Consider the following 27,871-nt stretch of genomic DNA (forward strand, 5'->3'; position numbering starts at 1 on the left):
ATGTTCAACTCTTAATTCAGCACCTGCTTGGTCTGGTTACATCCTGGTACAGTAAGGGTATCTGAGCAATACAGGAATTCTAACAAGAGGAATGCAGTCAAAGCTGCACCTGATTTTCTGTCAAGAACAGTCCTAATCCTAATTTATTTCCACTGTTTCAGAGAAATCTACACTTAAAACTGTAAGGTATAAAAAGAATGGCTTTGTTTTTAATAAAACACAAAGAATAAGTGAATAGCACCCCTTGGATAATATTTTTATCACGTTAAGAAGGCACAAAAAGGAAAAAATGAACCCCCTCCTGTAAAGAGGAAAGCTTCTACTTTTGATGAGCAGCAAGCAGAACAAAGACTGATGAAGATCCCATCATGCCTCACTTTCCCCTTGAGGGTACATTTATCTTTGCCCAGAGGCCATGTGGTCTTAAGATATTTTGCTATATATTGACAGGAACCCAAATGATATCTGACAATGTAACCCATAAAACATGCAATAAAAATGATCTTTTCCTCCAGCTTGCCCTACATTCAGCTGCAGTGGTGTTCCAGCTTTGCTGTTTGTCTACAGCCACATCCTGGGTTCAGTGACTGCAATAACACGCGTGTGTAACTACTCACATTTTCTGTTTTTATATGGAACCCTATCACCTCTCTGAGTCACATATGCACTGATCTTTTCTGTGTTTGCCTGCTATAATTATAATGTATCTTCACATTCGGAGACTAAGACAGAAAAAAGATTTGATCATAATGAAATTACATAAATGCAATAGAGATAAGGTCTTAGATATGACCCAACGTGTGTGGTTACGGCCCACTTCAAAGAGGAAAAGTGGCATTTTGACCTTTTAACTAAGACTGAACGAAACTGTTATGAAAAAAGCAGGAATGATTTAATGTTTTGGAAATCAGTCTTCCAATAAATATATACATGCAAAATTCTCCTTCTGGCTTGTCACATCATATAACAAGTGGACAAAGATCACTATTATCCTTACAAATACAAAGCATCTCTACTCACTTTAAGTCTAGCAAGCAGTCAGTGCTGCCTCACAGAAAGAAGCATGACATACAAAGCCTACCAGTCAGTTCATGTTTGAGTCCTGCCAGCAAAACTCCCTTTACAAAAGTTGAACCAAACAGTATGTCAGCAGCAAAGTGAAAGACTCCATAGAAGGAGATCCCATGTTACTCGCACTGATATAAACCACTTCTCTGCAGCGAAGCCCAGATCATCTCTCTCCTTCCAACAGCAACGACCCCCAGTTCCAGTTTCAGTGACCAGAAACTTTCAAGTCTCTGGAAGCGTCTGAAGTAACTCTCTCTGCTCACTTTCTCACCTCTGGTAGCTCATACAAAGCTCTCACTCCTGGTACACGCACAGCCAAACATCATGTTGATGTATGGTCCAAGAAAAACTCCAATTTCCTCCAAGCTGAGGGAAGAGAAGAGGGCATGCAGGGATGGAGATTCAGAGTTTGTACAGCAGCTGTAAGAAGCTGGAGGACAGGACAAGAACACAACAGACACCTGACTGTAATGCTGGAATGAGGAGGAACGAAGGATTAACCATGCCCTGAAGGGGGATGCACCAAAAGAGGACACGGGAAAGCTGGATAAGAAGAAAAGATCTGTGCACATCTGCCTCTTTATTCCTCCTCTTAGATAAAGTTTCCTTCATCTTGCTCCACCAATCTTCCTTCTGTCACCTTAAAAATGGTGAGGTGCCAGGAAGTAACAGAATAGTCAGTGCTTGCTTTTAGTGAGGCAAATAACTAAAATCGCCAGTTGGGGCAACTGAAAAAAAAAAAAAAAGCTGCACATAGAAAACCAAACACATGGGAGATGGTATCTGAGCATTTGCAGATAGCATTGAAATAGTTCCTGGATGTAATTTATTGAGTATGACTTATGACTTTGTAAGTATGACTTCAGACTGTGTGACTCTTAAAAACCCAGCTGTGAGGCAAGTGTGCCCTGTTTCAGTCAGGTGGCCCAGCTCCCTCCTAGCCCACATCTTTCTGGGAGAGGGGAGCCACATTCCTGTGCAACCTTGTGCACAACACCTCACCTCTGGAAGACACATGTCCCTGAACCGCACCCTGCTGCTAGCAGCTGATGTTGCCCTGGGCAGTGGCCACAGCCCCCAGCCCTGCTCTGGGAATCTATCATCCAGTGAGCTACATCCTTACCCATGTCAGGTAAATGTTTTACCACAAATGTTCTAAAAAGGGGTTTTTTTTGTGCCATACTAAGTTTTACTTCCCACTCCCCTAGCTCTGACTTTAAGGAGAAAACACCCAATTTCCTTGCCGTCACTACTTTTACTAGTAAGGTTTCCTCTGCTTCTTTCACAAATACTATTGGAGCATGTTGTGTTTTACATAATGTTTACATTTTAATCACTAAGGTTTAGCCCTAGCATGAGCCAATTCTAGTATAAATTTAATCAAGTTAAGCTCTCAGGCATCTTCCAGCCTCCAGGACCTTATTTAAATCTTTAGCCTTGGCTCTTTCCAAGAGCCCAGCAACATCCTCACAGGCCAACAGTCCAAGTTATCTGTGATGACCTCTTGTACCAGTTATAACACTGGGAAAGAAAAAGCAAGCAAGCAAAAAAGTAATTATCAAACAATTTTACATTATCTAAAAGCATGCGATCTCAGGAAGCGACCCCACACCAGCATCCCAGTACCTTCCCTACCTTTTTTCCTGCTAAAATCACCATCTACTCCTCTGGCTAAGAGTGTTCCAGCTCTTGTCTGGGCACGTGTATGCTGCAGCCCCCAGCATGGGGCTCCCCAGGCCCTCTGAACCCACAGCTCCAACAGCTCTCGGGGGTCACTTCAAGTCTGCATTACAACTTGATCCAGACATCTGCTGTGTGTTTCGCAGACTCAGGAGCATCTCCCTATGCATAACAGACTTGGCCTGAGAATGTTTGTAAGACCTGGCAATATATGCTCCCTATCTGCAACCTGTATATAATATTCCTGTGCTTGTTTCTCCCACTTATAGTCAGCCACTGCAATAGCTGCTGGTGTTAACGCCTTGTACAAGACAAATGCAGTTACCTCCTTCCCCACCTCCCACCACAACAGATGCTCCCCCTAGACCTCTTTCTTAAGGCCAAGTTTCTGATCACTTCTTTGCACAACTGAAACCCAAAGCAAACTGCAGGCTGGGCTCCAAGCCATCCCTACCCCTCAGGAAGACATTTCAACCCTCCAGCAGGCAGCAACAAGCCCAATGGGGCGATACACCATGCAGCAGCACTATAGGAGCTATTGAGACAGAGCAACTCCTCTTGCTGATGCAATATGCCTCAGCCAAGTGTGCAGGTGCTCTGGCAAAGCTGCGATATTAGCAGTTTTATGCTGATGTGCACACCAACACAGAGACTGCAAAGCAGACACAGACGTGATCCTCAGCAAAGACACTCTTCAATCTGCTTATGCACCAGAAATTTTGCATTTCTGCAAAAGGCCTTCAGATTAGCAGAACTGGTTTACAGGTAAAAGTGCCGTGGAGTTCGTTCTGCAAGCTTTTTATAATATAAATGGTATGAAAATCACAGACCACAAATGCTATGGAAAACTTGTTCCAAAGGGAAGCACCATTAGAAGCAAAAAAATCAGACTTGAAATATTGTCTCATTGGGTTTTATGAAGGTTGGTTTTGAGTCATATGCAATCCACATTAAGATGATGAATATTTTCCTATAGGGGAGAGACTTAAGCTTCCCTAATCCAACCAACTTGTTACTCTTAATGCCGAAAGGAAATACAGCAACACCCATGCCCTTCACTGCTGACAAACCACCACTGGAATGACTGGAACATGCTGTAGCTCTTCCCACAACTTCCATTGAATCCTGAAACACCACACAACATTGTCCAATATCCTCCAGCACTTTGTCTTGGCATACTCCCTGGTGTTGCCTTTGCTGGGCTGTTACAGGGAGTGCCAATTCACGTAAACATCGAAGCCAGGAACACCTAGTGCCAGAACAGCTCTTACAGGCAAAGGATAAAACAAAACCCTTCTTTTCTATGCTAGACTTTTACCATTCCTTACTACTATATCCCACAACAGCACCACATGATTCACCACCACACCATATTTGTTTTAAGATTAAGGGTTTTACTAACAGTTCAAGACACTTGAATTCATTTGATTTTATGTATGTCTTGTGTCTTATCTGAAAACTACAGGTAATTAAAATGAAGAAAAAAAAACCATCAAAAGAAAGAAGAAAAAAAAAAAGCCAAGGCACTAATTTCCTCTAGGTCTTTATCCATGGATTTAAAGCTATAGAATTTGAATTCCAGTTAAGTAAAGACTAACGGTGCTTCACCTTCCAATACCTGAACTACAGAACTATCCACGAAGAGTTTGTCCAGATATGTATAAAAAGGCTTAAGCTAATAGTGTCAAAAGTTTAGAAAGTGAAAAAAAGAGCTATAGGTTTCACATCCTGTACAGCAGAGAAGAATATGAACATTTACTAAGTATGTAAGAAATAAGAGCCAGCCACCTATTTCGCAGCTCTACCACTACCAAGGCTCCAGCATAGTGCAAATGGCTTACTGGTTAAAGAACACACAGTACATATGTTGTATATCAAATAATTTCCAAATATGAAAGCGGCTGAAAAAATAATGGATTTTTAGGTGTAAACCAAGTATGTTGCTGAACTCTATCTGCCTCACTGGAAGCCTGTGCTACTCCTGGGAACAGGTGTTGCCAAGTTACTGGTCTCCATCTCCAGGAGGGCACTATTATCTCCACAGACACCATTCGGTAGCTTCAGATTTTAAATGAATTAAAAGCTTTTGACTAAAATGTTTCTGGAACACATCTCTGCCAGCAGGAAAAAAGAAAAAAAGGCAACCAAAACAAAACCCCAGAAGTGGCAGTTAGTGGCAATCTGTCAATTGTCTCTTCATTCAATTGTCTGGATGGAAACAGCAGACCACAAGGTAAAGGAGGAAAGGACACAAGAGGGAGATGCTTCAGAGATTATACTCTAATAGGAGAACACATAGTGTAAGCAGTTAATAGTTTCAAAGCTGCTTAGCATGTAAGGAAGAAATCGAGCTATGTGGATACTGAGTATCTTGAGGATTTTTGCCTTTGAATCAGAGTTTGTCTGCACAGCACATGAGGAACGTCACCTACCACCACAGTACACAACACACCACCACACCTAGAGTGGGGAATCAGATCATGGCCGCTGCCCAGGGTCTGAGCACATCTGAAATCTCATTCTTGGTCTACTCAAAAGCTTTGCCCTACCCCCCAAAGGATTCCTTTTATTTTTTAAATAGCGGACAACTGAGACACCCTGCACTAGCTTCTCAAAAGAAGGAGGTCACTCAAGACAATTAAAGCACAGATAGCAGCACTCAGACCTTAAAAGAATAAGTTTCTTTGTAGTTTCAAAGCATTGTTCAGCTGCACACACAACCCGCATTTGTGGAGTGACGCAATATGAAATTTTCATTATGTACATGGCCATGCTGTTCTATTGAGTATGATGTTCTTTGATAAGCTGTGAGGGTGCTTAAGTTTTCTGACACTTGGAACTGGAATAAGCCCTACAGTAATGTGCAGCAGGGAACAAGACTCCCCAGAATGTGACGGGGTAGATGGATGTCACAATGAACCCGAATACTTGTAGTAAACAAAATCTCTCTATCCCCAGGAGTGACAGTAGCATGAACTTACTATTCACCCAGTACTGATACTCATAAGAGTTCACTCAGGGGTAAGGAAAAAAGAAATCAACTTTAAAAAATATGTATTTGTTACCTATTTTATATATTTTTTTCTTTCTTCATAGCCGCTAATTATCTCATTTCACCTTACAAGCAAACATGCATTTAAAATGCACAGAGAAGAATTTCCTTTGGAACTTCAGTGGCTCACTGTGATCCATAAGTCTTCCTCCCAGAAAAGTTCAGCATGCTTTCCCCACCATGCACAGCAGGGAATCATTTCTTGTAAGCTGAGGAGAAGTGCCTCAATGTTTGATCCCAGGAGCATCAGTTTCTACAACACCTTTTTTCGATCCTTTTTTAGAGCGTGTATAAAGATGTTTATCCTTCGTGAACAAAATAAATAAAATCAGAGGACCACATGCCCTCTTAATCCCAGAAACTTTAGCCTTTGCGCAGAAACTGTGAATTTCTGTGAACTCTTCTAGTTCATATCCAATCTGGGGATGAAAACTACTAGCAAAGGTTGATCTTTACTTGTGGAAACACAGCAACAGCAGCTGGGGAAAGCGAGTTCAGCTAAGAATGACACACTGGGAGCCCAAAGGGAGCAGTGAGCTTACAAAAAAAAAAAAGCTTGGCCTGAATGTCAGCTCTATTCAAAGAAATATTTTCCAGATCGTAACCTTGATAAGCATTTCTCTTTTACCTTCAAAAACTATCCTTAGAAAAATAACTCCCAGAAATATAAAGCCTTGAGATAATTATGCACAGTATCATTTCAGCAGCAGCAAGATACAGTCACAGCTTCACTGTTAGCCTTTTCTTCCTGAAGACAGACAACCCAAGCCTTACATATATCCATGTTTTCTCAGAGACCAGCGACGCTCACCTTTTGCTCTGTTGCAGCAACCACACTCCGATAAGATCTCTTTCTGTTGCCAGCTCCCAGAGCAAAATCTTTTCCCCACTGCACCCACCCACAAGCTTCTCAGTGTCACTGATGTGGGATTCAGCTGTGACAGTGCAGGTCAGGATGACAGAGGGGACAGGGAGGTGGGGCAAGGGCAAGAAAAAGCACAAAGCTCACTCCTCTCTTGCTCTTCAAGTCTCTCTTCTTTTCATCTGAAACAGCCCACTCAATGAATTCCACAGCACAAGATAAGTCCATTCATTTACTTTGGTACAGTGCTTACAACCCTTTTAGCAGTTTTGTACAGGAGTTATCCTCTAGAAATATTTAAGCCATTACATATTTGGGGAAAACAGAAAAAAACATTTGTCTCAAGAGTGACTTTTTTATTTGAAGTCTATTTGTTCAATTAATGTAACAATATTCACCAGCAAAATATTAAAACACATGAAAACAAACAAAACTTGACTTATGACAGCATTCAAAAGGGTAACCTAGAACACAATGTAATAGTCTTAACATTTCAGCTGAAAAAAAAGAGATTTATCCTTTCTAGGTGAATAAGGTAGGCACTGTTGCCTAACTGCTTCCAACTATATCTCGATGTAATGACAGATTACTTCCTCCCATTCCTCCTTTATCCCATACCATCAAGAAAACCCCTCCCTTCTTAGCAGAGGACCAAATACAGCATGCATAAATATTTCATAACTTCCATCTTGTCAAGAAATCAAACTGAACTACTTAAGGGCATTCTTCCAAGAGCTGCACATCCCAACTCGAAGAATAAAACTGCATTCATCACACCCATTCTGCCCCTTCAAACTGAAAGGCCTGAAGGTGAAGCAATAGTGAAAAACTGGAGATGATCTGTGGTTATCGTCTAATAACATTATTTGCTGAATGTTAAATGCCATTAAGAAATACAGAAACAACACAGTAAGGCTGGCATCTTCCAAAGAAAATACATCTCCAGATTTCCAATCCTCTTCTACATCCAGAAGAAACAAATTCTGGCTTTCACAAAACCCCACAATGACTGAAACAACCAGCCTAGAAACAACGCACTACTACAGACAGAGAAGCCAACGACAAAACCAAAAGGTGACTGAAGACAGACATCTACAGGTGGTTTGACTTCCAACAGCATGAAGCACGTGCAGCTTCCACTGATCTGTAGAGGAACTTGGCACCTAAGGAAGAGACGAGGCCATTTCTGTGCAACAGAATCCTGACCTGTCTGTGAGTATCTGCAGGGGAGCGGAGGAGACAAGAACTGTATCCTTCCAACTAGCACAAGATGCTACTTGTTAACAAAGGTAACCTTAAACTTCCTGAGCACAGTATGACACACATTTGGATTGGACTTTGCATTTATTTTCTTCAGTGCTGCATCAAGAAATTCTCTGACAGAGCTCCACTGGTCAGCTTTGCAAGACAAGAACAGAGGTGCAGAGCAACCACCCCAGAACAGCAGGTGCCCCAGTCATTTCCACAAACACTGCACATTCCCAACTTTCCTTCTCTGAAAGGCTACGCATCAATTCATGGCTGCTTTCTCTTTCTGCAAGACAACCTCCTTTGGAACTAGAAAAAGTGTTCTCTTCGTACCACTGAGACTATGGCGTCTGTCTTCTTTATAAAATATTGATCTGTCTGTCTGCCATCTGTAGCCCCAGAAGTTAAAAGGTACATTCAAAGGAGTAAGTAAAAGCAGACCAAAGAGCCTCTGCCTGCACTCTGAACTGGCCAGACCTCACTCAGCTCCAGCCCAAAGCCCTCAGCAGAGTGCTGTACCTGAGCCTGCCTCCTAGCAGGGTTTAGTGGGGAACGATTACTCCCAGGACATCTCCATCAACAGCTGCCTCATGTCTGGTCACCTCAGGGCGTGGGCAAAAGAGCTCAGGTCTGTTTACATCCACTTGTACAGGCTTTAAGTGTGGCACATGGGACAAAACAGGCTTTGCAGAAAATCCACAACATCTTTGTCTCCCCAACAATTATGGAATACTCCCATTATCAGGTCCGACACAAGACAAAAAAAATTACTTGCCTGAAATCCCTTTCCCTACCTACGAAGCTCTTTCAGGTTCCTTCCAATGAAGCAAGACGAGGAGATTGGGAAGTATAACACACAGAGAGGGGAATCGGTAAGTCATCAATACATATCTCATGTTAAAGCTTGACTCACTGCCAGAAGCCTCAAATAAATTGACAGCTTTAAGTGCAGTGACTGGAGGCCATCTTAGCTGTTTCTAGTGACAGACGGTATTACCATGAAGAACTCCTCAGCATACCAGTATTGCCGTTCTCACAGGACAATATATATTTGACAGTATGAAAAAGACAGCTGCAGTTAAAAAGGCTTCTTTAACCTGCTCTTCAGCACCAGCTCTAAGGAAGCACTCCAAGGGATAGGAAAAGTCCTACATAATCAAGGGACAAAGTCAAAAAAGCCCCAGCTTGAATCATCACTGGATTATGGGAACTGCAGTTAAGTAATAAACCAATCCCAGTCTCGACTTGCACTCTGGGGAGTCAGAGAGGATGATGCCTGTACTCATATTTTAACTTTTCAAACCAATGCAAAACTTTACACTATGTAATAGAACTGTCCTGTGTAACTACAAGGTGACTTCATAAACTAAGGAATTAAAAAGTCCGGACATTTTTCCCGATCTGTGAGCCATCTCCCACATTCCCTCAGAGACAGGAGAGCTGGACACGCACCACACATACACACTATCATAAAGCAGCTGACTGTGCTTTTACAAAAAAAAATTTCCCATATTTCTCTGCGCTGACACATTATTTTCCAAGACACGTACCTAGGAAAGGTAAAACCCTACTGCCAGGGCTGCTCTGCCAGGCTCATTTCTTATGGAAATAAGAAACAGTAAAGCTGCACGCTTGCAAACGGCAGGTGAGCACCCAAGTGAAGAGTGATAAAAAGTTATCCGGAGACCGTAAAGGCTTCTCACGTTACTCCTCTGTTCACAGGTCCGTGCCTTTTCTTTAGGAAAGGGTAACGTTTGGGATCTAGCCCACCTGCATCACTTAATATCACTCGACGCCGCATCACTTCATCACAACCTGGGGTCCCCCAGCAAATCGGCTTCACCCCCGGCAAGATACTTGACGGAATCACAGAACCACCAGGTTGGGAAGGACCCACCGGCTCTCTCGCAGCGGGGCCAGGAGGGCACGGCCAGTCCCCCTGGGCAGCCCCCGTGTCGTCCCCCCCACCCCACCCCGTCCCTTCCCCGGCTCCCCACGCACCGCCGTCCGGCCGGGCGACCTGCGGGAGGCGGTAGGTGCTGACGAGCAGGTCCAAGGGCACGGCCACCGCGCTCCACTTCACATCCTTGAGGCTGCAGCCCAGCGGCGGCCCCGGGTCCATCTTTCCTAAGGGGGTCGGTTGAGGGGGGATTTAGCGGCGAGGGAGGGAGCCTGGCTCCAGCGGGACGCGCGGCGCTAGGCTGAAGGGGCCGCCGCTTCTCCTGCCGCCGCCGCCTCCCCCCGCCGACACCGGCCGGAGCCGCCCGCCGCCGCCGCCGGGCCAGGAAGCGCCATCCCAGCACCGAGCGATCAACAGGGTGCGAGCAACGCCTGCGCAGCTGCCGCTCCTCCCCGCGCCCAAAGGGAAAGCGCCGGGATCCCGCTCACTCCACCCTCCGTCCTCACGGGGGCGGCTCCCCCCCCCCCCCAACACGTTTGCCCCGAGATGCTTTTACAGAAGCACCTGGGAACCCGCGGGCTCCGAGCCCCGCCAGCCGGCGGGGCTCGGAGCCCGCGGGTTCCCAGGTGCTTCTGCAGGGGGTTGAAGTGCGAACCAAACCCGCTCTTCTCTACCCAACCACCTCCCTGGGCAGCCTGTTCCAGTGCCCAATGACCCTTTCCGCGAAAAATTTTTTCCTGATGTCCAGCCTGAACCTCCCCTGGCGGAGCTTGAGGCCATTCCCTCTCGTCCTGTCCCCTGTCACTTGGGAGAAGAGGCCAGCACCCTCCTCTCCACAACCTCCTTCCAGGTAGTTGTAGAGAGCAATGAGGTCTCCCTTCAGCCTCCTCCAGGCTGAACACCCCAACTCCCTCAGCTGCTCCTCATAAGGCTTGTTCTCTAGCCCCCTCACCAGCCTTGTGAATTGACTTTCATGGTGATTTCACAACACATTCATGCAGTGGGCTGTGAAATCTCTACTATCATAGAATCATTGAATCACAGAATAACCAGGTTGGAAGAGACCCACCAGATCGAGTCCAACCATTCCTATCAAACACTAAACCATTCCCCTCAGCACCTCGTCCACCTGTGCCTTAAACACCTCCAGGGAAGGTGAATCAACCACCTCCCTGGGCAGCCTGTTCCAGTTCCCAGTGACCCTTTCTGTGAAGAATTTTTTCCTAACGTCCAGCCTAAACCTCCCCTGGCGGAGCTTGAGGCCATTCCCTCTTGTCCTGTCCCCTGTCATTTCATTTCCAAATGAAATGGGTTTTTTTCAAGCGTTCTGGATTATCATAATTTCATATCTATGCTAACATTTGAAATGGAGCTGATCACAACAAACTGATTTTAGTATGAGTCTGGTAACATGCTTTAGGCTGTAGTATGCATTCACCAAATAAAAGTCTGAGCCTCATACAGCAAGTTTGACAAGAACCCACCATACTCACTATTTCTTTTAAAAAACCCATGAATTTGCATTCTTTCTTCCTACATGTGATTTGCTTTTATATGAAAGGCCTGATTTTCATAAAAAATATTTACAAGTCCAATGGGAAACAAGAGGAGATGCATTGATTATTTCATAATCAGATCCTAAATACCTGCTTTCTCTGAGGTGAGGGGGAAAGGGAAAAGAGAACAATGCATTAGATACAATTCATGTCTGTGCATCTCATGTTTTGAAAGAGAACAGTATTACTTTCTTACTGGCAAAATCCAAGCAAACTTTATTCATGCAAGTGTTTCTAAGAAAGACCTAAGAGTCTGATGTGAACATTCACCTTTAATCTTCTATTTCACTCGAAGAGGTATCCTCCTTTTTCCAGGCAAATCCCTTACTTAACTTTCATGTATTCTAAAAAATCCATCTGTGGAAATTTGTGCGAAACTCCTGGAGCCAGTTTCAGAAAGAACTATGGTAAGAAGGCAGATGTGGTTTCACGACTAGCACCACTGACAAAAGTCTAAGAGTGTGGGCTAGAATAATGAAGAAATAGACTGGAAAGTACTTTAGTATTTTGGATAGACTGGACCTGACAGAACTCTGTTAGTGTTCAAGCAGTGTTAGAGCTGCCACTGATTGTCTCCAGGAATCAATAGAGAATGAGCGAGGTTTCATAAAACTTGAAAAGGATTGCATCTCTCTCAAAGGGTGGGAGGAAAGAGCTCTACCAACTGGTTAGCTGAATTTCTACTCCAAAAAACAAACTAAAAAAACATTTCAACAGGCAATCCAACCACTTGCAAGAATCTAGAAAGTAAAAAATCCGAGAAGTAACAGCATGAGTTTGTCAACAATAATAATGATAATACCAGATCAATCTACTCTCCTTCTATCAGGTTTCGTAGATAGGGTAGAATGAGTGAGGATCATAGGGTTTCACATAATGTGCTCTTATATGAGAAAAAAGTATCTTCTAGACAAGCACATAAGAGGAGTGCAAAATTATTTGGAAATACTTAGTACTCCCAAGCTGAAAGGATACATTGAACAGGATTTCACTGAGATCTGTCTTGGACCCAGAACTATTCAGTACTTTCATCAACATCTTTGATGACCTGAGTACACTTAGTCAGATTTGGGGACCCTGCCTACAGGAAGAGGCTCCAACTGTGCCGGAGCACAGAATTACCATTCAGAAGTATCTTGGCAGACTGGAGAAACCAACATGCCACCAAGTAAGGAAAACCAGAAGGTTCTGCACATACAAAGGAATAACCAACCACACTAGTACGTATCAGGATGAAAACATAGTTCTTCAGATAAGAGTTTACGGATCATGAGCAGTGCTAGGCTGTCTTGCATTATGCTGATGCTGGAATGCATAAATACAAGTATCGTAAATAACAAAAAAATTATTTCAATCTATCCAGCCATTGTTATTTAAACTGGAAAAGTCCGCTCAGTGTTCAGGATATCTGAGAACCAACAAAAAAATATTGAGAGGAGAGAGACAAAAGGCAAAGTATTCTGAAAACCCAAACTACAAGGGAAGGTAGAAGGGCCAGACGTTCTCCAGCCTAAAGAGAAAAGAGAGGACAGGAAGAGGTGTTCACCTACATCAAGAGGAAAGGGAGAACCTGTTTGCAGCATGTACCAATTAGATTAGGTATTAGAAGACTTTGGGCTTGCCAAACCAGTTAAGGAAGACCTGTATGCCACTCAGAGAGCGTGCAAAATCATCTCTGCAGGTCTCTAAACATCGTCCTGCAGTAAGTACAGCAGGGACAGCTGATCTGAGGCTGAGATAAGACCATAGACAGCCTCCCAAAATCTCCTCCTCTGCTATGGTTGTAACTCAAGCAGGGATTATCTTTCACTCATTTTCTGACTTCACTCTAAACACTAGCTTAAGCAACTAGCCATGATGAGCAGTCAGGAATGGCTGTAAATACATAGCCTTTCCCATCCTTTTGCATTCCTTCTGCAAGCACACTAAATGGCCCTGTGACCTGGCAGCATATTCAGGCACATTAAGTCCCATGTGTTTCAGAAAGCATTTTCCAGTTGAGCTCACTCTCTCAATACGAAATTTGATAATAACTTGAAATTATGGCAATCTGCAAACAGCCCTCTAAAAAGAAGCAGCCATACTTCAGGAGGGTAGTGGCATTCCAGAACAATAAGCCAGTGGAGTTTCTGGATGTGCAGGGACAGGTCACAACACAATTCTGTACAGCAGTATTATTATTCACAAACTGTGATAATTAAATTTATTAATCAGGAAGAACCACATCTCCTAGGCAAAAAAAAAAAAAAAAAAAAAGAAAGGCCAATGTAATCACAGGTCTTCACATTTCCCAACTTCTGTTTGCTTTGTGCATGTTCTGTGGATTTGATTTGTGTTCTCTTGGCTTTTGATTAAAGCAAGATAAAATGGCTTTCTGATACTGTCATTATTTAAATTTAAATAAAATCTGATATCCTCCACTGAAATTAAAAGTATTACATAATCAATATAAAACAAATCTAAATAAGCAGAATCGGATACCTGAAGTATTTACACTTTAAGAAAATAGCATAATTATCTCACAAAATCAAACAAGCATGGCATACCCTCTTAATATTGTGACAAAAGGAACATTTGAAAATGCAGGTATGCTGCTAATACTTGCGTGAATTATTTTATAGAATGATAAAAGTTTATATTAGGAAGATAATTACTTGTGACAGCATTCTGTTGTTCCATGTTTTCTGCCTTCTAAAGGTAGTTCACCAAAATACTGATCTTGTACATGGCCTATTCTTTTCTCTTAGCCCTCACTTCTGCAGCATCTCTGTTCAAGGCTATTCATGTAATGGATATGTTTCTGAAATGGATATAAAAGAAACAAAGCCAAAAATTCCCTGAAAATTATCTTAGGAGATGCAGTAAATATCAGGTATACAAAAGAGATGTTATCTGGGGAATAGTATAAGTGAACTCATAGATCAGAGGGTTGCCTATGTGATGATGTCAATGTTGATTACATTACAAATCTGGTAAAAATAACACAGAAAAGAAAAAGTAAAGGTAAGGTTTTTTTAATATAATTAGTGCACTTAGATTTCGTTTCTTCTAACATTCGTATGCAGATGCAGTCAACCTGTGATGCATCTAGTAATTTCAAAGTCAGATAATTAACTCCACATTAAAAATAAGAAAATATAATATAAGCATATAAAAATATTTGGCAACAATGTTCGTGTAATACAAAGGATGCCTAAATACTGTGTTTGGGATTACAGGCCCACTTTTAAAATCTTTTATGTTCCTTTGCAGTAGTTAATATTTTCTCAAGAGAAAATGGAATAAGAAACAATTTCAGAACGCGCAGCAGGTTCTCTTCTTACTTTCATTTAGAGCTACAACATCAAAGTCGTATAACACACAGGATTTCTGTAAAATAAACAAAAGCAAAGAATTAATTAAGATAACTACAAAAAACAGTTGAAAAGCTTGAATTTTCACATTTTTAATATGCTACTTCAAACATCTGTCCTAACTCTGAAGGTGACAGATGATAGAAAGCGTCTTTCAGGAGAAACTACAAGCCCTATGAACTGATCCTGTAAAACTTTACTCACATGAGCTGTTCTAGATCATAGAATCATAGAATCATAGAATAATCAGGTTGGAAGAGACCCACCGGATCATGGAGTCCAACCGTTCCTATCAAACACTAAACCATGCCCCTTAGCACCTCGTCCACCTGTGCCTTAAACACCTCCAGGGAAGGTGACTCAACCACCTCCCTGGGCAGCCTGTTCCAGTGCCCAATGACCCTTTCTGTGAAGAATATTTTCCTAATGTCCAGCCTAAATATCCTCTGATGGAGCTTGAGGCCATTCCCTCTTGTCCTGTCCCCTGTCACTTGGGAGATGAGGCCATCACCCACCTCTCTACAACCTCCTTTCAGGTAGTTATAGAGAGCAATGAGGTCTCTGCTGACTACACCAATTTTCACTAATTCACAGTTAAGAACACTGATCTTTGAAGTATTGAGCATGGGGTGCAAAAATCCAGTTGAAAGGAATAGGAAAATACAGAATATCAGTACCCATTAAAAAAAAAAAGACACAGGCTACTAATTATTATAAAGGATGTTAACTTGTTTTGTGAAATTCAGTAAAATTCTCCATTTACTTGCCTTTATTTAATAACGAAGAATACCCCCCAAACAGAAACAACTCAGTCTTTATCAAAACTGTCAAAATAACTCTCCATCCATGAAAAACTTTTGTTGCAAAAGCAGATTTTAAAAAAATCCAAAAAACTAGGACTCTTCCTTTCAGCAGTGAACTCCACTAGATAATTAGCACTGACCAGAGAAACAATCAAACCCAGTTGTGCAATACAGTACCAGTATATGTTGCAATCTTGTATTCTAAAACTATGAATACTGAACCCTGAACTCAGGCACAAGGACACAGACAACACTGTCCCATGCCTAGGGAAAAAAAAAAAAAGAAAAAGTAACTTCTCGACTTGCCATTTTCTTCCCTGTTTCTTGGCAGGTTTACCAAGTATGTAATGATACACTGAGAAGTAAGTACAGCCATTGGATTCACTACATTCCTCTCTCAACCCAAACACAAAAGCAATAAACAATCATTTCTGACAACAGAGAGAACAGCTATGTAGCTATAATTCATGACATTCAAAGCACAGGATAAAAAAAAAGGGGGCGGGAAGGTATCATGTATTAAAATGATTCAGAATTGAGAACTTACACATAAAATGTCACAGAGTAGTTGAATGTTGACTACATCCAGAAAGGTTCACCTAAAATTACTCACCTGAATCAAAACGAGGGGAAAATAAAAGGTTCCCCATGTTACAATGAGCCTTATGCCTCTTTGACTAAGAATATTTAACACTACCTACAATTCTGGAGAAGACATGTGACATTTGTTTCCTTTTTCCTTCTCTAGCCACACTTTTAGTCCTTCCACCGTGCTGGCTGCCCTGTGCCAGGGCCATCCCCACAAAGACAGTGGCTGAGCCCATTCCTCCCTGGGGCAGCAGGGACCGAGGGAGGCTTCCTCAGTGCACACTGCTGGAGGAGATGAAACACCTGGGAAGAGACCAGAAGTGATGGAGAGAGGCAGGAACAGAGAGCAGGAAAAGTATCACAGTGTCTAAACCTCAGGATGGATGCCAAAGCTTTCATCAATAAAATTATTAACACTTAGTGTTCTGACTCTAGGTTACTGGAAGACTGAGAATTACTGATTTTAGGAATTACTTCTTATTAGTAATTATTCGTATATTAGTAATATAGTATATAAATCATGCATATTAGTAATATAAATAATGTATGAAGAAATACAGCATGTGCACTTTTACTTGGGTTTTTTTTTTGTTGGGAGTAACAAGTACAAACAGGTGTAACATTTTTATTATCTCTGGGAGTTTGCACAAATTCCAACATGCAGCTTTATAACTTCCGATTTGTTTTAATTTTTTTTACACAGTTGTGCAAGGCATTAGCCATTATGATTTGTGTTAGGTGGAGACAGTATTTTATAATCTTCAAGTGTAGTGAGTAAACATAAATTACAAAGACCTTTTCAAAAGTGGGAGCAAGGCAGAATCAAAAGTACACAACCATAACCTTGTCATCTCAAGCAACAAGGCATCACTTCATTTTAGAGACAAGATTGACGGGGAGCTCTGGAAGTTAATGGTACAATAAAAAAATTAAAATCACTCTATTTAGTATAAGAAATAAAATTGAGCATTGATGACTGTGGACATAAAATAAGTAGATTTTGTTTCCTCCCTGCTTTTTCTTCAGAAGAAATAAATTCAGTTTAAGCAGCAAAAGAGCTCTAATATTTCCCTGATTGAACAATTTCAGAATTCAAGTTCCACTTAGTTAACTGTAGAGGAAACAGGTAATTTGAAACTGTTTGAGGTTATAGCTAACTTCATGCTTTCAGTTAAAGAGGAGAAAGTTGCATGTTCCTTGAACACTGAAGATGTTTGTTTGCAAATATCTTACTACTTAATAGTACCTTCTGTGGCAAGCAAGCTGTTCCCGTATTCTTATCAAGACCTCAGTACTATAAGTAATGAAGGCAGTCAAACACATCTGACAATGAAATGGTTCATATAGTCTGTAAAACCAATATCTGATAGTAGTTCATCAACAAAGCAGCCAGAACATAAAGACAAGAACCACCCCTCCACAAATAAAGAAATGGTAATAGTTTGTTTTAAAAGCCACTTAAAAGTTGAGAACTTTGAAAATCACTTCAGTTTGGTAAGACTATTCCATAAAGGATCTTCATCAAGCAAATAAGGGTCTGGGATTCATTTAAACAAAAGCTCCATACACACATTTTATAAGCGCGCATTCATAACCTGAAGAGATACAACAAGTCCTGCATAAAGCGCTGAAGCAATGATCAGATAATCCCACATGGCACTCAATTTCAGTGAGCCCTGGAATAGGTGGGGCACCCTCTCCTCCTGAAATTTCAGCAGGGAGGTATGCAAATCTCTCCCACCTTCAAGAACAAGGCAGGCAGCATTCCTTCTTCAGGGCTCCCAGAACACTAACACTTCCAGCTCACGTTTCAGCTCAGCCTGTTGGAACTCACTTCTTGATGAGCCAGCCAACAAACAGCAGAAAGCTATGAAAAGGTGAGAAGAACCAAAATAGTACCAAGAAGCTCAGATTTCCACTTCAGCATCTATTGTAGAGTGGGGGTTTGAAAATACCACCACAGACACAGATGCAGCTCTACCCTGCAGTGATTTTAGTAAGACGTTGAAACCCCCTGCTCTCAAATACTAGTTTTTCCTGTTAAATAATGCAGCAGACATGTCTCACCCAACAGGCAGGCATCTGTTTAATATGGTTTTAAACTCTGCTGAATCAGTGAAGAAAACTGGCCAGGATGAACTGCTCTCCACAACCAGCTGTCTCCTCCCCAGCTCCAAGAAGAGCTTGTTATCACTGGTGTGATGGTAACTTCTAGACAGGAATTATGATGAGATGGCCGAGGTCCTAAATGTTTTTTGACCATTTTTATTTTATTATTATTTTTTTAATCATGGAAAGAAAGCTAAGGTAGGATAGAAGGGGGAATATTATAAAAAAATAAGGGAAGGTCTCTGAATGGCTTCTAATGGAGTAAATTTATAAATCTTAGCTATGATCAGCTGTCTGTTCTGTGCTGGAAAACTGCCCAGATTAGCAGTGTCATATCAAGCTGGATTCACCTACTCTGGTGCCACATCTTGATATTTTGATACTGGTTTAGTTATTTTGGAGGTGAGGTTCAATATGGGTTTAGAAGAATTTTACAGTGTAATTTTTAACGCCCTCAAGAAAGGCAGACCTAGAATGCCTGTGGGAGACCCTTGAGCTTTAGAGAAACAAGCAGAAGGCACTGTAATTGAAGTGACTATTATTTATAACTTCTTGGAGTTCAAGGGATTTTTATTATCACTAATGACAAAATGATCATACTTAATGACCTCAATAATTCTGTTTATATTTAATAGTGATAGTTGACAAAGACCGGCAAAGCATGGCAGAGAATTTCATGCAACCAATTTCATATGACTTCTGTGCCTGAACTGCCAGAAGACAGAGCTCAGTTATTAAGATCAGTCCTGCTATTTTCTTGATGTGATCTTTCCCCGCACTCTGTAATTCAAACTACTTGTTCAAAATACAACAGTCCTCTCACTACAGGAATGGGAGAGACAGGGCACAAACAGTATCAAGCAAGATCTAGGGATCTATTAGCAGGGAAAGTGATCACAAGAGGGACAGAGACAGGAGCAGCAGAGGATATGGGGTCAGGCACAGCAGGATTCAACTGCTGCAAAACACCTTCCTTGAGAAATGAGGGTGAAGTCCTCACTCCCAAAAGCCTGCTATTCCACAATGTCTAAAACATCTAACCCACTGGCAAGTGTGGGTCTCTATCTCCCTCTTCTGTTAATACCACGTAGACTATAACAATGTTGTATTGCAATTAGTTATTTCACAAACTTGAGAAGACAGATGTCCTGCTGTTCTAAGGTTCTTCAACCCTTCAGATCATCTACATAAGGATTAATATAGTTGCATCTCAAAAAACTTATTCAAGAGAGCAACCTGGACTCAAAGTCAAAATCTTCCAGAAGCCACAAATGCCAGACAAAGTGTGTAACGCTTCTTTGATCACCTGGAACTTTTATTTATTTATCTTTAACCACACAAAACCATATAGGCCAAGATATGTAGTCCTCTACAATGGACAGAGAAAGGCATCTGCAGAACACAATTTTATCCTAAAAAGATGTATCTCTTTTCATTGAAGAGGGATTATTCCAGACAACCACACCAGACTAGTCACATAAATTTTAGTTGGCTAAGACAGCATTCTAAGACAAATCTCATCCCCTAAACTCAAATGGTACAATTAAATTTTGATTTACATGGCCTAATTATATGCTGCTGTTTCCAGAAGAATATCTGGCTCACTCAATGTTCAGAACAGATTTTTTTTTAAATGAAACAAGATAGTGAAGTAAAATTATGCCATACACTGCACTAGCACTAAGTGAGTTGGTACCATTTTTCCTCTTTGCTATAATGCCTGTACCTTGGTTCCCATGTGTGCAATGCTGAATATATGACCTAACGTTACTAAGAAGGTCATGGAGATAAAAATCTAAACCAGATCTAAAATACAGCATTACGAGCATTATGAATAACCTCATGAAGAAATTTACATTCTGTGGTCAGAAGATAAATAAAGGGCAAATAAAGCCTGGGGCTCCATGTGTGACTAAGGATAATAAAGAAACACTGAATGTGCACTGCTGGAGACACAATTCCCCGAACCTTGGCAATAATACAATCTGATTTCCCATGTATTTGTGTCTTGCAGTGAACTAAATTGGATATCCACAATGCAAGCTCTACCTGGAGTGCTGGTTGTAGCATTTTTTACTCTGTTTAAGGCATCTCTGTGTAATACTGTGTGAACTAATGCTTGAGACTTTCCTTCTACAGAGTACTCTGCCTCTCCTTCACCTAGCACCTTATTTTTAAGGAACTCATTGGGAGCTTAATTATATTTTAGTTTGACCTATGAAATGTATGTAAAATCAGCTAGCAAGTTCCAAAGGTACTTTAGGAGGAAAGTAACTGGGGACACAATGTAGTATCAAAAACCTTGTTGGCACAGGCGAGGAAGGTAAAGAGATCAAGGAAGGACAGAATTGAGGCCTGCTACTTTTGAATGTTTATTTCAAATGATATCCAGTCGTTAAACAGTAAATGTTTCTCTCAACAGCACAGGGGAAATTCTTAAATGGATTTTGATTGTTATTTGCTCAGCAGATATATGGATATTTAATATACTAAAACAATCTTAGTAGTCAATCACTCTTGGGAGGCAGGCAGAACAAAAGTTTTGGTTAATTTTATAGTAGTCTTGAGAAAAGGGCAAAAATTTGATTTCTTTTTTTCATTTTGTGGAATATAGTTTCTTTCCTTCTGCTCCTAGTTTAGAAGAATACCAGCCACCTTGCCCACAATGACAGAAATACAAAGGCTTATAATATTTTTTTAAAAAGCTGATTGAGAAGGGTATTGCTCATCAGCCATGAAACCAAACAACACCAAAGTGCAAATACTGACTGTATACTCAGTGGTATTTTCAGTTTTGGTTGTTTTGAGAGGACCGACTCAAAAGTACAAATAGTTCACTGGCAACCAGAAGCCTTGTTAAGGAACAGCTGTCATCTACTAATGAACAGGTTTAGAAGTATTGTGAATAAACAAAATACTGTTGTTATTTGTCAACATGTCTAAGCAAACGTCTGGAATAAGCTGCGTCATTAACATTCATTTCCACTGCAGCCTTTTGAAATACAATCAAATAAATTAATAGAGTAATCGATTGGTTTCTCAGAAATATGTCCTGACTCTTTACCTGTTACCAATGTAAGGAGTCCAATGATATCTGATTGTTTTAATGAGACTATCTATGTAACTTAGAGCTGTAAGACTGAAACCCAGCATAGAATGGCAGAGAAAATAAACATCTGAAAGGTTAAGCAGCACTTTAGTTATCTGAATCACTGGTATACAGAAATCTTCTCCTTCTCTTAAGCCCATTAGAAGTAAAATCACAAAAGAAGAGATGGGAAAATGCATCACAAGATAATGACAATATAAACTTGCCTTTCTTTTTAATATCTGACACATTTTAACGTGGGTTTTTTCCCAACCCTCCACCGAACCACAACTTGTTCTAAATTTCAAGAGAATCAAGCTTATTACTTCTGTGTGAGCTCTGAAACTCTGGATATTGATCTTACCCATCTACGGGAGAGTTTTTTGTAGATTTAGCTAATAAATGCCCACAGTAGATGGCAAACAAGCATGTATATAAAAAAATCTCAGATTAATACAGTCTACTGCAATGCATATGAAAATGGTCTACTGCTTGCCACCCTGCCCTGCCTATCCATCTTACTTCTGAATGACCTGCTCATATTTCCCAAGAGACTTCCTGTAATAGACTTTTCTAGGGAATTCCTTAAAATTAGTTTCCTCTGTAGGACTGGCAAAGCAATGATGTGCTTCCACTGAAGCATCTCATCAGCCTGGGGCGGGCGGTCCTATTGCAGAAATAAGGGAGGCCCGATATCCTGCTATCTCAGACACAGGTGTCTTGGGCCAAAACACTGTGCAAAGCTGTATCTCATTTTTACAATCAGTAAGTACGTATTTTATCACTACAGAATGGATATACGACTGAAGTGATCTCAGACTGGCATCTATCATGTCATTTTTCACAGCTACTAGTCACACTTCCTACTGCATTTTCCCTTCTCCAAAATTTCATCAGTTAGAGGAAGTTAAAATTCAAGTACTACATTCAGATTTCACAGCTTTATGAACAAGTAAATTATTTTATCGAACCTGAAAACCACCATGAAACTGTATGGTAGGTTTATTTTTTTTACTATGAACTCTTTCTCATCAGGCCAGTGGCGAAAGCAATTGGGCTAAAGTAGTCCTTGTTTAAATCAACAAATACTTTTCACTAAAAATGGTGAATTATGCACCAAACTAATGGTATGTGATGCCCCATTAGGGATTGCAAATATTTCTAGATAAGGTGAAATGTTACTACAGACAAACTTGACGAATCCTCATGGCGTTATTTTCCAAACACACATACATGCACGCTGAGTGTCCAACTGTATTCTCAAGCAGTTCTAGTTAAAGCCTTGGAGTGGGTTCCATTTTCAACATAGTCTGAATTTGTTTGCATGTACACAACAAAACCCATGAATTTTAATGAAGATGAGCAGGAATACTAAAGTTCTACTTAAAGTAAAATAAACGCAGGCAATCTTAATTTGAGAAATAGCCAAGCAACATTTCTGCACGCTGCAGAGAACTCTTGGGTCTTACCCAAACACACTGTGCAAAAAATGCTCACTTCACACATATTTGTCTTTGCACCAGTTATGATTATAGATATTGTTTTGTAGTTTTCATGCTTCATACTAACAAATAATTCTCCATTTACAGTAGACAATGTTGCTTCCACTTACAAAAAAATCAGACTTATCTTATCTGAGACTTTTTGCCAGCTGTTCAAGGACCTGCTATTATCCTCCCGTTCTAAATGATATTTGACTGTTGAGTTGCTGAGCTTCATTTTCATTTCACTGCTAAAGGAATCAAAGCTGTTTTTCTTTTTTTTTTTTATTTTCTTCTCCCAAATAACCAAGGTACTATTGTATAATAAAACAAGACCTTGATTTAGAAGCAGTCCAACCCTGAGCTATTATTCTGACCATCCCCTATGGCTACTTAATCAAAACACTGCAACTTGTGATTTTGTCAGTAATTTTGCTCATTTGTCTTTATTATGATTTCAAGAGTATTCAGAATGGAAGGTTAGTTTTGTATAACTAATATTGGTGATGAATGGCAATGATAATGCATTGCATGAAGAACATCCATTAATGTCTAAAATAATATTCTACTGTCTAAAAATAAATTGCAACGCAAAACATTTTCAGAGCTAATTAACAATAATCCAGTCCTACTTAAGTATTGCAACTCTGAAGAGCAAGGGCATTTAAGCCAACACACTTGAGGTAGTTAAAGATAGTGACTCTGACAGCTACGGTATTGGTTCTACCACTAATTAACTCAAATCTTTAGGTTCTAATAACTTAAAAAGCACTAGTGTAAATCATACAAACAGCTATGAACTTCGGTTAAAACATCAGATTCCTGAACAGAAAAGGTCCGCTCATTCCATCCCCATGCAATACCTTCACAGTGCATGTATATTCTGCAGAAACCCATAGGAATAAGGAATCTTCCTGGCACAGAAGTAGAACTACTCTAGACCTGTTAACCTGTTCCTTGAGGAAAAGCATGGGAAGGAAAGCCACAGATGCAGTTTTCCTGAATTTTCACCTCCTCTCTGAACTGTATTTTACCTGCTCCCCACTTTTCTTGTTCTCTTCTCCCACAATTCTTCTCCTCCATGTTCCTTCTCTGTATGTCCACCTCTGTATGTCTACGGCTACAATATGTTCCCAAATTATTTAGTCCATAAAGCAAAACCAGCAGTGCCTGTGCTTTGCTGTTTATCAGTCTGTCAAGAAAAATCTCCCATTTTCTTTCTATTCAGAAAAGGAGCTCACCTTTTCCAGTATCTCCTTAGTCAAGACTGAGAATGCATCCTCAATGTTCACATTATCCTTAGCGCTGGTTTCAAAAAAGGGTATTCCATGTTCCCAAGCAAGCTGAAAAACAAATACGAGCAATGGGATGAACAGTCTTTAGGGCAAAGGCACTTCATAATACTAATAGCAAGAGATATGGAGGTGCTCTGACAGCTTCTAAGATGTTGTATAAACACCGATTAAGTAAATGTCAGCTCAGTAATGTATTCTGTATTCATCCTCAGTTTATAAATTTCAGGTAGCTCTTAAAACATTCTTATTAATTTTTTGCATTTTCAAAACGGCTTATTTTACTTGCCTTTACTTGTAAATAAGAATAATAAACTCTAGTGGGTCTTTTGTCAATGTTTTGACTTATTTGGAAAACAAACTGTGTCCTAGGCAATTATTTAGAGGAAACTAATGGAGTAACTGAAGAAAAGTATAGATAAAAATGTGAAAAAACCTGCAGAAAAAGAGGCATAATGAAATATAAAAAAAGACATGCTACTTTTTACCAGAGAGAAGCACAGAGATAATAGACAAGCAAAGGACAGATATGTATGTAAACATATATTATGGTAATAGAAGAAGAAAGAAAACACTTAGAAGAAAAGAGCAGCATAGATTTTACATTCGTTGATTTTATCCAGTTTAGTCCTGTTCTCTCATTTCCAGTGTACCTCTCTTACAGATAGCTTAGATATATGTTAGCATGTGGGGAAAAAAAACCCAACAAAATTCATAGCTTTTTAAAGTCCTAAACGTTTTCTAATATGTGCCGTTAAATAAATGGAGAAAAACAATTGGATTGTTGCCTCCCCTGGGATGGGGGACAAGATAGGAATAATATCTGCCAGAAAAAGATAGTGGGAGAGTCTATTTATTCCTTTTGCAATGGATCTTTTCTCAATACACATCTGGAGAAGATGATCCCAGGCAAAGAAAATATCCTACTGCTTATAAAGTATACAAAATCCTATAATTACTGACCACTTAATGATTTATTTGGAAGATACTCCATCAGGATAAAAAGTCTAATGTTGGCAGTTGTGTTTGCTTTCAGTAAGACCTAGAAGTAACAAATCAAAGCTTTACAAAAATTCCAAAATCAGGCATGGAGAACTAGACTTCAAAGTTTTAGTCAAAATATAATAAAGATTATATTAAAAGTATAAAATAAACTAAACAAAACAGCTTATTTTCAAAAAATGCTATAAGAAAATGTAATTTTGAAAATAAAGATTTAGAATCTGGACTGTTTCTTAAAGACAGACTGTTTCATAAGGGATTGTAAAACTCCAGCTGACTGCTATAAGCTGTTTTTAGTACTGCAGCAACTTGTTACGGAAAGTTAAAATAATTTAGCTATTGGCAAGTTTCAATGCAAAACAATGACGCATAGTGGTTCATAAAGAAAAATATAGGCAATGAAAAATACTGGGCTAATAAAGTGGAGAAGACTGGTTTGCAGCTTACAAATAAACAGAATCAACTATTAAATATTCCTTTTTTCTTTCTTGTGTCATGTAGGAGATATCTGGAGGCTATCTATGTACAAACTCTAGTGAACACAAACAATTTTAATCATGGAATCACAGACATCGTTTGGAAAAATACCCCCCTCTTGAAATGGGACTGTTGCTCATATGATATGAGGTCAGCCATGGCTTTGCCTTCCTGAATCTTGAAATCCGCTAGTGATGTTGACTCCATAACCTTTATGGGTCCCTCTTCCATAGCTACATCACCCTACTAGTGCAACTGGTTCACATCTCCAACCTGAACCTCCCAAGTCATGACTTGTGGCTGCTGCCCCTTGCTTTTTGTCTGCCTCTACTGAGAAAATACTATTTCTGTCATTCCTCTAATCATACTTCAATTGCTGCAGACCAATAACTGCTCCTTAGACTCCTCTTTACCCTGCTCCCTCAGTTCCCCTCATGGATTACTGGTACTAGATCCCAATCATCTCTGTAGCTGCCTGCTGGACCATCTGTAGTTTCTCAACACCCTTCTTGTAATGGGAGAGCCAAAGCTGGACACAATTTCCATGTGGCCTTACCAGCACTAAGTTTCTGGTTTTTGGTTTTTTTTTTGGGGGGGGAGGAGCCCAAGAAGGGTGAATTCAACTATTTGTCAAAGTGAAAGAAAGAGCTACTGATGCAAAAATATACTTCATAGTGTTAAAATTAGATATACAATTTTCTGCGGGATCAAAACTATGTAATTACAAAATAAAACAAAAAATATAATTCCTCAGCACTGAATTAGTCTATAAAGTGCCATATGATGCCCACCTAGTTATGACAGGTTGCTATAGAAATGCCAACATAGATTATAGGATTCCAAGGGAATCTAGGGGCCTTCTCTGACTTAAAGACTCTGAACAGAGCAATTCTTACACCTCATACTCATAGGGCAACATGAAATACGTGCGTATGAATTATTATGTGGCAGAGTCAGTATCGAACTATTTTCCCTTCTTAAAAAGGCTACAGTCTTCTTTGGAGGGAGAGGAGAACTATTAGCTTGCTCTGCTAATGGAATCTTTCTCCAGCTGGTTCAGTCAGATTCTTCAGTGTTTGTAAATCACGTTAAAAGAAGAAATAGTATAACTGAAGTGCTGCATTGCCTCAAAACACAGAAGAAATCTAGAAAGCAGAGTCATTGGTGAGGAGGTAATGATTTTTTTCTGAAAAAAAATACTACATTAAGAAAAAAATGTGATTGCATGGTTAAGTACACAGAAGTCAGAAAATGTCATGTTTAATATCATATGCAAAACCCTACTACTGCCCTCTTGTGCACATACATCCAGTGAGTCCAGATTTCAGACTGCATTCTTTGAGAGTATACATGTATTTTTCAGCAACCTTGTTCCTTGTACATAGACAGAGTAAGCACATGAACATTAAGAGTGTCTTGCATACGAATGATTTACTTTCAAAAGTTTATATTTGTAATGCTGTAAAAAAAGTGATGCTGTTTTTTAAAGTTCCCTAATCTGAGATTATATAATTGGCAAGAAATGATCAGTGTTCTTTTCTTCAAACACAAGACATCCTGCCTGATTCACTATGACCAAAAGCATAATAGGAGGGCTCATTCCAAGTTCCAGAAAACAGATACACACAGTCTGCAGTTGCAAAAATTACTGGTATTTAGGACACACTCTCCTGCGACATTTAGTCATCATTACAATTTATTCTGCCATAGCACGGCTCCTGAATTTCCTCACTGGTTCTCAGTGGAGTAATTTGCTATTGTCTTTAAAACAGCACTCCCCACTTCACACCAGTTCTTCACCTACATGTGGTCAGCAAGTATAAATAATACTGTAGTCTTAGCTGTACAACACATAAACAGTTAGATCTAGGGGAGCTGGATGTTCCCTAAATGTATCTGTCCACTGTTATTTAGAGCTATTCATAGACAATACAGATTACTGTGCACAGACTGCCAGAACATTTCCTTATAGTTAGGCTGTAGCAAAAAAACATTGATGGGTGCTACCAGAATATATGTGCTATGCAGAATATATTACGCATTACGTTTTAGTATTACATATTAAAACAGTACTGTGAAAATGCAGACTCTAAAATATTTTTAGTTTTTAATACAAAATATAAGATTTCTAGCATAACACTGAAAACTTTTAGAGTGCTTTTTTAACCTTTAAAATAAAAATCGGTATTCTAAAGAGATCAGCAAGGAGTTAACTTAAATGTATTTCTGCTCATATGTTAAAAGAACCCAAACACTCCAAAACTCCACAACCATTCTTCTGGAGCAATTCCTAATAGAATTTTTGGAATTCA

General features: G+C 40.1%; 2 protein-coding genes across 3 annotated transcripts in view; both read right to left on the reverse strand.

The window, feature by feature from the left end:
- Positions 1-10,074, reverse strand: part of GAREM1 (GRB2 associated regulator of MAPK1 subtype 1) — a 99,815-nt gene extending 89,741 nt beyond the window's left edge. Inside the window, exon 1 of the mRNA XM_069854029.1 lies at positions 9,912-10,074. Coding sequence (XP_069710130.1) covers positions 9,912-10,032 — 121 coding nt within the window. The 5' untranslated portion in view covers positions 10,033-10,074. The remainder of the gene's footprint in view (positions 1-9,911) is intronic.
- A 4,290-nt stretch (positions 10,075-14,364) lies between these two features.
- Positions 14,365-27,871, reverse strand: part of LOC138719097 (ras-related protein Rab-10-like) — a 28,582-nt gene continuing 15,075 nt past the window's right edge. For both annotated transcript variants that reach the window (XM_069854038.1, XM_069854037.1), the window contains 2 exons: positions 24,030-24,131; positions 14,365-14,735 (listed from right to left, as the gene is read on the reverse strand). In XM_069854038.1, the coding sequence (XP_069710139.1) occupies positions 14,661-14,735; positions 24,030-24,131 (177 nt within the window). In that variant the 3' untranslated portion in view covers positions 14,365-14,660. The remainder of the gene's footprint in view (positions 14,736-24,029; positions 24,132-27,871) is intronic.

The sequence above is a fragment of the Phaenicophaeus curvirostris genome, chromosome 3 (genome assembly GCF_032191515.1).
Source record: "Phaenicophaeus curvirostris isolate KB17595 chromosome 3, BPBGC_Pcur_1.0, whole genome shotgun sequence".
NCBI classification, from domain to species: Eukaryota; Metazoa; Chordata; class Aves; order Cuculiformes; family Cuculidae; genus Phaenicophaeus; species Phaenicophaeus curvirostris.